This window comes from Cydia fagiglandana, chromosome 4, assembly GCF_963556715.1.
Source record: "Cydia fagiglandana chromosome 4, ilCydFagi1.1, whole genome shotgun sequence".
NCBI classification, from domain to species: Eukaryota; Metazoa; Arthropoda; class Insecta; order Lepidoptera; family Tortricidae; genus Cydia; species Cydia fagiglandana.
In genome coordinates this window covers 2,752,662-2,764,842 of record NC_085935.1, presented here as the reverse complement: position 1 = coordinate 2,764,842, position 12,181 = coordinate 2,752,662, and the positions used below count along the sequence as shown (strand labels likewise).

Sequence of the window (12,181 nt, the reverse complement as noted above, 5' to 3'; positions counted from 1 at the left end):
GGCAACTGTAGTAGGTAGTTACCGGCTGTCAGCCTTATTCCTATGATAGTTTATTTTTATATGGTAGTTCCTAGCATTTAAAATGCAGATAAGTAAAAAAGTATTTTATTCAACTTAGAATACAGACTAAGTAAATATAAAAGATATCATTTGTAAAAAGTTCATCTTAATTCTAATTCTGAAGATATCCTGGGAGCTTCATTCTCATAAAGATCCAGGTTGTGAAGAATGAAACCAGGATACACAGGAATGCTACTGAGATAAGTAGGATTCTGTTCAATTTAGGTGTAGACGGGTTATGTGTCCGGTCGAGGATGATGAAGCCGAGGCCGCCCATGGAGAAGAGGAAGGATGAAGCTAGGCCTTCCATGATGTACTGGCCATTAACTCTGTTTGGCATGAAGGCCACGGGCCGGCTGTGGCCGTGCTCGTCGGTCGTTGAGCCGACGCTGGGCGGTTCCACTATCACATCATAGATTATACCTGAAATATAGATAAATATCTTTAATCATTTAAGGGACTTACAAGATGTTAAACTTTACAAATAAATGTCTTTAGATAATTTAGTAGTTTCGCCCAGAGAGATAATGAATCGAGTTAATGAGAACTGACACTTTAATGAGCTGCAAGTCTTCAAAATTGCAAAGTACTTTAAATAAAATAAAACTGTAACTAAACTAAAACATAATGGACGAAAGATTGAATAGGGATTTAACATAAGTTTCTCTCAGTAACATAGTCTTATTAGAAAATAAATAGAAATCAAGACGCCGCTAACCTCCAGTCACCAAAAAGTATGAGAGTAGCACCAATGAGAAAGTAGTCATCGCGGATGGAGCCTGAAGCCATGACGGCTTTTTAATTTTGATATTAGGGATTTCTAATACCGAAAACGGTATTGCGAATAAACTTTCCATTTCGTATATTTGTGAGGAAAAACAGAAAACTAGCCAGGCAGACTCCAACCCAACCGTTGACGTAGATGACAGGAGCAGCGCGGCTGGAGCGCGTCACAAATTCACAATGATGGATGCAAAGTTTGATGTAGAATGAAACGTAAACATATCAAAACGTAGCTTTTTATTTTCATTGCTATTTTTTGTGATTATGATAAATTAGAAAGGATTCACTAAATACCATCTGTTAAAGTTGCAGATATGATTGCAATGAAAACGATTGTCATTCTTTAACTTATGTTTCCCGTATTTATAAAATCACGTGCGTGTAAAGGAGTGCTATGAATATTGTGACCAATCACAACGAGGCAATGGCATTAAATGTCAGTTTCTCATTGGACCAGCTTATATGGTCGATAATTCTTATACATTACAACCAATGACAGAAATTTGATTTGACAATTGAATGAAGTATTCAGAAAAAAAAGTAACTGTCATAACTGTCAAAATTATTCGATTGCAGTAAAATTGGTTGAACAAATGTTCGTCCCCATTTTATTTCGTTGGAACGTACCTTGCCGCGGCAGCTGGCCCTTATATTGTTACTGAAATCCGTAGAATGTGTGAAATCTATTATTAAAAGTGTGTGTCTCGTGTGAACCTCTGTTAGTGCATACAGTGTAAAAATTTGTAACGATGGCTAAGTGAGAATATTTCGCACAAAATGAACTGGACTCTGGATTTCTCACTGATATTAAGATGAAGGGCGGCTTGTGTGTTATTTACACGTCGCTGCTGACAATTTCAGTGCTGTCGAGGTAATTTTTGCATTGATTTTCGGTGCTTGCGTAACATAATATGTAATTTCGTTGTTACCTTGGATTCTTTTGTTTTCAGTTGCGCGTTGTTTATGCTGGTGGTGTCTGAAGGTCACCTGGGGGATGAGGGGAGCGTGGACCTCTCTGGGCTGCACAACGTCAGTCAGAAGCGCAGTGCTGTAAGTGAAGAGGACCAGGCTCCGGACCCTGGGCCGCGGGATGAGGCACCAGCTGAGAACTTGGAGATGCTGATCGCTGATTCGTTGTCCCTGAATTCGGTGACAACTGACGGGTAAGTGCTTTTTCTAAGTTAAAGTTTCTATGAAAGTGAGAGTGCAATGTAGTGCACAAATCAATTTACAGTGAACAAAAAAAAATGAACATTTTGATGATTCCTTTTTGTAACAAATGTTACTGATACAAAATGTTGGGCATATTTTATTACACAATGCAATTAATTAAACTTGCACTAAAATTTTTGATATTTCAAAAAGCATATGACTAATTAAATTGCAGTAAGTACAATAAATGAAATATATTGAACTTCATACTCTACTACTGCCTATAGTATATTGTGTCTGCGGAATTTGTACAATATGGTTTATACCTAATACCTAATGCATAATGATTCATTGATGCACAGGAAATACACACCTTGGCATATTAATGACGTATTACTTAATGATAATAATGTTTATTGGCATATTTTTACCGTGTTTATAAAAAGGAGGGTTGTGTTAAATATTATAATGAAGTGTAGGTATAGTTAAATTTTTTTTAAGATAGTATTTGAGTTGAATTGTAGGAAGCCTAAGTAATATTCGGAATTTAAAATTTTAAATATATGTAGTGGTAATATAAATAGTTTCTCAACAAAGCACTTTATGTTGAAAGACAGTCAATTAGTGTCAGTTTCAGGGCCATATGAATGACAGCATTACTCAATTAGATGAAATCTTTAATTTTCAGTGTTGGAAAGAAGTAGAGGTAAATTTATTTATGTTTGGATTTCTTGTGATATAATATGTAATACTTTCTGTAACTGATACCAGTGTGTAAACCAATTCCTCAATTTTTCATTCATTTCTTTTTCTTCGAGCAATGTTCACTCACAACAACACATAAAATATAGACATAAGTAGGACCGCCTGGCTGTAGAGTTGTTATTATGTCATAAACTTTCAATTTCAATTAAATTAATTAGCAGATTGCAGACTATAAAGTTTAGAGCAACTGCAAACAAATTTAATATTGAAAATTCTTAATAACGCAGAACAGGAACAAATGTCTTGTCCACGAGAATCCTTCAATCCTTCGTATCAGAAATCTGTATGATGAATGTTTTACTATTGAATGTAAATGCATAATGTTTGTTAGAAAATTTAAATACCTTTTTTATTGTTCTGACGACCTTGAACCGACCGCAACCGAGCGCATTTTCACAATGGTTGCAAAACCTTTGTCAGACGTCAACTACATTATATATACCTATTTTTAGTTCTAATCACTATCGACAACAAATTCAATGGCCGAACGGATATCCCGTGAGTTGCGAAAATAGCTATACCTACGGAATTGGTAGCAAATCACCATCACATCGCTTATGGCTCCTCTACACGATGGGCCAACGCCAGCCACTCCAAGGGACGCCGCCATGCGGTAGAATAAGATAGCAATATCACTTGCTCCCTCTAACGCATAAATGCGTCCCTTGGAGTGGCCGGCGTTGGCCCATCGTGTAGAGGAGCCATTACGGTCTTAATAAAAGTCTATGTCGCATGTCTCCGCTTTCGCTTTCACTCTTATACTCTCTCCTACGTAAATTGGAATTCTCAGAGAAGAGTAATGTCGAGTGAAAAGACATGCTTCTCTTTCTACTTAAGCTCTACTGGTCCTTCGGAAAGTGACATTATAGTGTGCCGCCAATCATAGGATCTGTATATTACAACGTGCACGTCTACGCACACGCAACCGGTGTGCACAGACCGTCTCATCTTACAACCATGTCTCGGCACTCTAATCGTTATCCCGATTGCGTCCTCGCTATGACTTCTAAGCCCTTTCCAACTTTTTCTCCTCCGTTTCGCACGTGCATCGGCTTCCTCTTATGATTTTGTAACACCATTGCCACCCTTGTAATCCGTCGCAACGTCAAATCAGCTCCAAGGTTTTCCTCTTTTCCCGGCCCAGGCTGAGGCGGCATAGCCAGGCATTTCTTACCTACGTTACTTACGTACCTAACTCGCCGCTTTACCCTGTCTCGACATCTTTATGTGTGTCTTAAGGGGCCCACAGATTGCCAGTTCGCCGGACGATATCAGCCTGTCAGTTAAACGCAAAAGGTGACAGCTCCGAACAACTGACAGGCTGATATCGTCCGGCGAACTAGTAATCTGTGGGCCCCTTTACATTTTATAATATAAATGTTAGACAAAAACGTATCACGTGTTTGGCGCCACGCCACTGGTTCAATCTGACTAGCAACAGGTATTTTAACTGTCTTCAAAAATCGAATGTTATTCAACCCACTTATCCGTCCAGTTATTCGGTGGGCGTAGTTTGACGTCACGCGTATCGTTTTGACGAAGCCACAGAATAAATAATAGTACTAGGTACAGAAGACTCACAGCCGTATTCGAACAATGAGATACGTCAAATACTAGATATTGAAACGATATGGATTAGATATGTCAGTGTCAAACAAGTGTCAAAAGTGACGTTTTTGTTTGAAGAAATGTCAATTTTGACACTGACATATCTAAACCATATCGTTTCAATATCTAGTATTTGACACATCTCATTGTTCGAATACAGCTGTCACTCTCTAACAAAACGCGTCTGTTACGATCAGCACAGATATGGCCGCTAGGTGGCGACAGCGCCACGCGCGGCTTATGGCTTTCCCCAAAATTGGGGTAGGAACGAATGTACTTTTAGCTACCTGTAGCAAAGCGACGAAATCGCGGAGTGAGCCACGCCTGACGAAGCCAAGTGATCTTTTGACTGATTTGCGTAGAGCGTTGACCTAGTGCGTATTGGTACTTCGTACCTTGTCGCTTTCATTAGTCAAACACGCGAGACTAAATCAGTGCGGGTACGCAGTTTTGTTGGTGCGACATACTTAGTTGTAATGGTCTATTAAGTGGACATATTGAGACTTATTCATTGAGAATATGCAGTCTTGTTATTGCGACGCATTTTTGTGAATGAATCAGTTTTTCTTTGTTTGACAACTTTTTGCAAAATACCACACGTTTCATGTCATTTCAGCTTGTCGTTTTAATAAGTTCGTAACTTCGATTGTATGGGAGCCTCTATTTGGCGGCGGGCTTGTGTGACACAGTGATTTGTTATGTTACTAGTCTAAGTTGGTTAGCTGTCTAGACTAGGCTAGTAGGTTGTTTGTCAGACGATGCCGTTTGGCATCTAGCCATAATTGCCAACTTCGAGTATAAAATTCACGCTTCCAATCTTTTATAGGCAATAAACAGGGCGGACATTGTAGCAGATTTGGCCGCCTTTCCGCCCTAAATTGTTGTTTATTTTCCAGGTTATAATCATATTAGAAACATTAAAGTCAGACAAATGTAGTTGCTTTGGACCAAGGAGAAAGGATCAACATAGTTGACTAAGCGCCATTTGTCCCATCCCAGTAACTCGGGGTTGACCGGTTAAACCTGGAGCTACCATGGTTACCAGTACAATTTAACACTGGTTTAACGGTTAATGTCGTCGTAGTCTCGGTATCGTCTTGGGTCGTCCCATTCGTTTTTCGTCAAGTTCTTAAATTAGTCCTATTCTGCTTTCGTCACTCATTCTACATTGAAAGCCACCGACGATTGTGACGAATATAGAATGAGTATAGGGTGAGGTGAGTATAGGGTACGAATATAGAGTGAGTGATGGTTATGATTATAACACTATAAACATAACCATCAACATATATACTTATTCAACATATATGAGTACGATTATCGATTATGTACTGCGTAAAAAGAATTGCGTTGAGTATACAATTTCTTTATCATAACAGATTCATTCACACAATTCAACTTTACTGGGGTATTCCAGTTACTTGGGTAGTTATTGACGCTATTTTTAATACTTCTGATAAAGCTAAGAAGCTGATATTTAGCATGATAACGTTTAAAAACTTGATTTGCTTTAAATTGTCCCCGATATGTAGATATTTTTGTGGAGTGCTTTATAATATTAATGGCCTACTTTAATGCTACAATTACAATGTAATAATGCATGTACCTACTTCCTTTAATCTACAACTTTATCTAATATCCTATACATGAATCAGCGCATCTTTGATATACAATGTCAGCAAAGTGCCAAGCCTCCACGAGTTGTGATACTTCTGATGTAAGATAACACCTCTATTGCGTACTATTTACACTTCTATCCATTGTGTGTTTGCTTTGATATGAATCGGTTGTACCTGTAGGCATACGACTCTTTAGTTAATCCGTACAGCGCCCTACTGTCACATGTGTGATAGTTATTAGTATAGGAGTTCTATACTACGGTAAAACTGGGGCGCTCCACGGGTAAAATTGTCGAAAGAAAGTTGAGAAATCATTCTTCAGCAAACAAATTTATTGTAACTCCGAGGCCCGTAACAGTATGAGCATTATGAGATTTATGAGCAAGTGCGTAGTTTATGTGGCAAAATATTTGGATACGTTTTTACGTAATGTGACTCGTGTATTTTGGTCGTATTAACCAAAATCCCCTGTCACGTTTTCAACTAGGTGTGATTTTTATATTTTATCTGTCGACATTTTTTTTTTCTCTAGCCTACTTTGGTGTCCCACTGCTGGGCAAAGGCCTCGACATATGTGCATAATAAAATACTCAGTTCTTCTTGAACCAATTGGTTCTTGAAAACACAACCACTAGGCACAAAAAAAAAAACGATTCTTTGTCACCAATCTATACAGAACAATGTAAATTCAAACTCTAATTAAAATGAGACTAAAACTCTCATCCGGCCATCACAAAAACCTACTAAATAAACTAATAAAATTTACTTTCATTCTCAGTGGTATTCAGAGAATGACTATAGCCTCGTAAAGCCAATATTAGCTCTTTTGAATTTGAACTTTCTTTTATTTCTCTAAGAGTTCATAACTCGAATTTAATTTGTACTTATGCAAGTACGCGGGGACTTACGAGGATAGCTATAGGTGACACATGAATTGATCATTGAAGAACCGTATTGCAACCTGATAAGGTCTATTAATAGTGACAATACAAACTAAAATGTATTGTCGTAGAGACGTTGGCGGGTGAGCGCTATTTAGTTAATGATATTACCGCGTTGGTGTAAATGTAATAGTTTTTATGAATTTAGGTTAATATTATTTATATTCGGCGGCGGCAGATCTTAGCTAGGCTCTTGTTAATTGTGCTACTTATGTAAAAAAACTATATAGGTATATTTTTAATGGCAGAGACCATTAAACCTAAAAAATACACATTATGCCTGCGATAGGTACTTATATTATGCAACCCAGCTAACTTAAGACTTAAGGGCCGATACAGACGGACTGCAACCCGACTGCAATTTGTATGGGAACTGCACGCCGACTGCAACGTCACTATGGCCCGGCCCTAATTGATACAAGTTCAAATGTGGAATGACAACTATTTGACACTTATTACGATTCGATCGTGTACATGCGAACGATTTCGACAGTCATAGTGACCAGTCAATGGCCAAAGAGAATAAAAGAGCTATAATAGCCTTGAATGCCGAGTTTTTTCGCGTACTGTTTCGCTACCCGGTGATATTTCCGTGTTAAGGGGCCTCTCGATATCGTTGAATTTGAGCATTAATTTTTTTAGAACTATTTCGAACTGCAAATAACCTCATTGTATTGTATTTTTATTTTCTTTAAACATTGCATGCTTAAAACGTCTCGTGTTTGGAACTATTTTTAGTATTATTTTGATTCAAATTCAGATAACATTTGGTTTGTTCTATTAGGGTCTCTAGGCCCTAGGGTATATATGTATTTTGCGGAACTCTGTATCCAATTTTGGTGTCTAGCAGTAGTAGTTGCCGCGCTACGGAACACGGAACGGACGCCTGCTCGCGCTTGCGCCACCTGGTGGTCATATATGTCGTAATAGACATGCTTTGTTAGAGAGTTAACCTTCTGTACCTAATACCTATATAGTACTAATTTCCTACAATTATATAGGTGGTGTGCTGACATGCCCAAAGTGCGCTCGTGTATTTAGCAAGAAGATAGGGTACGCGAGCCACCTAACGCTACGTCTTACGTAGGCGAACAACGCGCGAACGCGGCGCGGCGCGGCGCGGCGAAAGCGGCCGCCGCCGCGCCGCGCCGCGCCGCGCCGCCTGACATTCGCGTGCAAATCGCGCCGCACCGCGTTCGCAACGAGATCGCTTACGTAGGACACTTCTATGGGCATCAAAGGATTGATTTCGCCGCGCCGCGCCGCGCCGCATTCGCGCGTTGTTCGCCTACGTAAGACGTAGCGTAAGAGCGCACCAGAGAGTGGATCAGCTACGCTACACTCTAATAACACGAGTTAAAAATTGCCTACTCCAGAGCACAGTCGCTGTGGCCGACATCGGTCAGGAGAGCATCATCATCATCATAGTACTATTATTTATTCTGTGGCAACGGATGCCCCCTTAACAGTTGAAAAGCGAATTACTCCAGCCGATAGAAATGGAAAGTGTAGTTAAAAATACTCGCCGCTCAAACGGCAGTGTAATAAACTAATAACTCTCGGTTAACTGTTACACTCATTCATTTGTGATATAATCTGTCTGTAGTAATAATTGTTATGATGAATGGTTAAATTATAAATACAGTCCACAACTTTGGTTGTGGGCGCGGGAAGACTGACCGATAGAGATACAGATTGGTGACATATTTACTGGCATTTTCAGTATAAAGTGTACCATTGAGGTACTTTTTTTTCGATTAAACTACCAACATTTGGGTTCATTTTACTCAGAATAACGAGGACTATTGATTTAAAAACGACAACAGAAGTTTCTGAAAAAAAAGTCAGTTTAGTAACCCATTTTGCATGGACCGTCACAAAACTGACATCCAAAATTTGTATGAAAAACTGGGGACACTTGTTTTTGTGTCTTTCATTAGTCCTCGTGATTCTGAGTCGAAATAACCCAACAGTTGTAAGTTTTTCGAAAAAAAGTAAATGGTACACGTTTTTCTGAAAACCCCCTTAAGTGTAACAGCAGCCCTATGCCCAAGGGCAGCTATATACGGGCGGATACGCCATACTACGGGAATCGTGGCTATCTTCTTCTCTGTCGTCATACTCTTGTCAGAGTGCTCGTGGTCGTTATATCTGAGCGGCTACCGCGAAAACCGAAATTCGCAAATTGCGGGGATCTTTCTCTTTTACTCCAATTAAGGCGTAATTAGAGGGACAGAGAAAAATCCCCGCAATTTACGAACTTCGATTTTCGCGGTTATAGCCCTGGGCCGGTGGCGAGCTTCACAATCCGTCGCCATTCCTCCCGTACTGTAGCCCTTCTTGTACATTCATGGAGTGGTCCATTGCGTGCATTTTTGACCAACGCATTGGTGACCTACCCTACCGCCCCTTATGGCTTAGACTTAGACCTTGTATTTTTCTCCTGGTACAGACGGTTAATTTGACTGACCCTAGCAAAATGTACGAGACCGAAATATGCATTCGCAGTTTGCTTTGGCATCGCCGTTGACACTGAACAAAATGCAATTGTGGCGTTTCCAAAATAACTCGTTATTCCTGGCCCCGTATTCCGCGATTACAAACGCAGGCCAACCAGTGAAAGTTTGAGCTCTAGATCATTGACGGCCATATAAACGGAGATCAATTTTAATACTGGTTCTTGAAAATAGTAAGCGAATGTTCGGTCGACTGGAAGAATCGTTGCAAGCGCAATGACAGGTGTGGTTGCACGTGGAATACGTGGATACGTCATTAATAATGGCGTCTGGAATTTTGGCAGGGTCCAGTGTGCGTTTTTCATCAGTAAATATTACACTTTAGGTACATTAATTTGTTGCACCTGGATAACATACCTTGGGAATCGAATTACCTTGTCATATTTTATTAAATCAACAAGGAACTACGAGCGGGGACTGGCAGAACATTGGCATAGACCAATACTCCAGCTGTTTGGTATTTATTATAATATTTATAGGTTTTATTATTGATTTCGGATGATTTTACAGCTTTTGCGTATTTGAATCGTACCGGCTCTTAATAGGTATGGGCTTGTGCATAAATCACGCGAGATCCGATGGGGGGGTCACGAAAAAATTACGATTGATCACGTTGGGGGAGAGGGGGTATAAAGGAAACCTCACGTGTATTTTTCTACAGTGAACGAAACTAAGAAAAAAAAACCTACCACATAAGTAGATACTTTTTCTCGGTTTAAACATAGATCTTCACTCTGCACTTCAAAATAGCGAGTCTATTTAACTAAAATTAAAAAATAAACAAGATTTTCTATATACAAGACTATTTATCTTAAAATTAGGTCAATGAAAAATATTCAAAAAAATACACGTGAGGTTGTGTGGGGGGAGGGGGATAACCAAAAACCTCACCAAATATCACCAAGGGGGAGGGGGGGTCAAATGTAGCCGAAACCACCTCGCGTGATTTGTGCACAACCCCTAAGTGATGAGAGCCTTTCAGTCTCGCTTGCGACTCTCACCACTTTATTTTAGAGACTGGATCCACTAACCCATACTTATCAGGCGTGGCTCATTCCGCGATTTCGTCGCTTTTCTACATGTAGCTACAAGTACATCCGTTCCACGCCAATTTTGGTGGCTAGCCATAAGCCGCGCGTGGCGCTGTCGCTACCTAGCGGCCATATCCGTCCTGATCGTAACAGACGCGTTTTGTTAGAGAGTGAGTCTTCTGTACCTAGTTATTCTGTGTCCATATCAATAACAGTTTATCTACCGGTCCCATAAAATTTCTAATTGTACTCAATTTATGGTCCCCCCTTTATTTACGGTGTATTCAAATAATATGTTGACGGTAACAGACACAAGCTCGTTATGAAAGTACTAACAACAACAGCGTCAAATGACCGTTGGTGGGTCTTAAGTGGTTGTAATAAGGTATATGTGTGGTGGGTCGGTTGTCGACGAAAGTGGTTCGTTTGTCGCCGTCGGTCGACATCGGTCATGGACGTCCTGCGGTAGGGCTACTATTGTTAGCTGGTTGGGCAGTCAAGTGATAATGGATCGAAAACAGGAATATATCAACAAGAAGAAGAAATAATATATCAAGGAATAATATATGAAGAAGTAATATACCAAGAAGATTGTCGCAAGATATTAACAGCAGTCTTTAGCCGCGCTGATGAAGACGTTTCTACTTTTTTATAGAACATCAAAAGCTGCCCTTTTATCCTCATTTCCCTCCCTGTTTTCACTTTTAATTTTATCTTGTATGATATACTTAGTTTATCATAAGTATATATTTTGTTATTCTTATTCTTCATTTTATGAAAATTTTATTTGATATTTGGCTATTATTTTACAGATCATAAAACTGTTGGCTTTTGTATGACTCTAAATCGGAATTTTTACAAGTTAAGATGAAACATTGGTGGTAATATTTCATACAAACTTTCTCGACATTTTCCTCTCTGAATTTTGGCCATAATTTCAAATCTGAAATCGGGCTCAGCTGGTATTTTCTTTTAACAATGTTTTACCAAGATGCTGCAAATTTTATCAATAAGGTTATCACTTATCACTGTGATTTTTTCCTTAACTAGCCAGAATATTCTGGCAATGACCCAAAGATAATTTATTTTAAAACACATTCTATCAATAGGTTGTTAACATTACTACGGATAGATAGTCCTTATCTCATTATCTTTATACATTTATATACGATTCATGATATGAAAAATCTAGACACCGCACGACGTATGATAGATAATTGTTTATACAAATATATACGTGTTATTTAGGCATTGGTTTATAATATGGTGATTATTTCCGAATCGTGTGGGGTGTGGGGTATTGACGTCAAATTTTAATGATATCTATTGTTTTATCTGTAAGTAAGTAGTACGTAGAAATTATGATGCATACTTAAATTACATTTGATAACAATAATGATGTTTGTAAATTGTGGTTGATGTATTTTTAACTGGTAATTTGCTTAAATTTTGGTAATTTTTTGAACTTTTAAGTTCAAAATGATATTAATTATAAAAAAGTAATGATTCCTATGCAAATGTAGCACCATTATGCATCGGAAAGTTAGATGCGTTTTAAACTTGCTAGGCTTCAGTAGATGAGTAACTAAAAAAAAAATTTTATGAGACTTATCAATAAGATAAATTAATAAGAGATGGCGAGAGATTTGTACTATGAAAAGGCTCGTATAAAATCCGCGCTAGCTTTCGTTTTATGATTTTTAGGA

General features: G+C 38.8%; 2 protein-coding genes across 2 annotated transcripts in view; one reads left to right on the top strand and one right to left on the bottom strand.

The window, feature by feature from the left end:
- Nucleotides 1-89: 89 nt before the first annotated feature.
- Nucleotides 90-997, bottom strand: LOC134664111 (oligosaccharyltransferase complex subunit ostc-A). Its single transcript, XM_063520699.1, has 2 exons — nt 779-997; nt 90-483 (listed from the first exon to the last, which is right to left on the bottom strand). Exons 1-2 carry the CDS (start codon nt 915-917, stop codon nt 173-175), a joined length of 450 nt encoding a protein of 149 aa, XP_063376769.1. The 5' UTR covers nt 918-997; the 3' UTR covers nt 90-172.
- Nucleotides 998-1,411: 414 nt separating this feature from the next.
- The window catches only part of LOC134663502 (SUN domain-containing ossification factor), a 91,353-nt gene continuing 80,583 nt past the window's right edge, over nt 1,412-12,181 (top strand). The window contains exons 1-2 of the mRNA XM_063519878.1: nt 1,412-1,714; nt 1,794-2,006. Coding sequence (XP_063375948.1) covers nt 1,656-1,714; nt 1,794-2,006 — 272 coding nt within the window. The 5' untranslated portion in view covers nt 1,412-1,655. The remainder of the gene's footprint in view (nt 1,715-1,793; nt 2,007-12,181) is intronic.

Excerpts from the sequence above, each read along its gene's own strand:
- LOC134664111 (XM_063520699.1), bottom strand. The coding sequence starts at position 917 with ATGGAAAGTTTATTCGCAATACCGTTTTCGGTATTAGAAATCCCTAAT. Across the intron at positions 484-778 it reads ATACTTTTTGGTGACTGGAG|GTATAATCTATGATGTGATA; the intron begins GTTAGCGGCGTC and ends TCTATATTTCAG.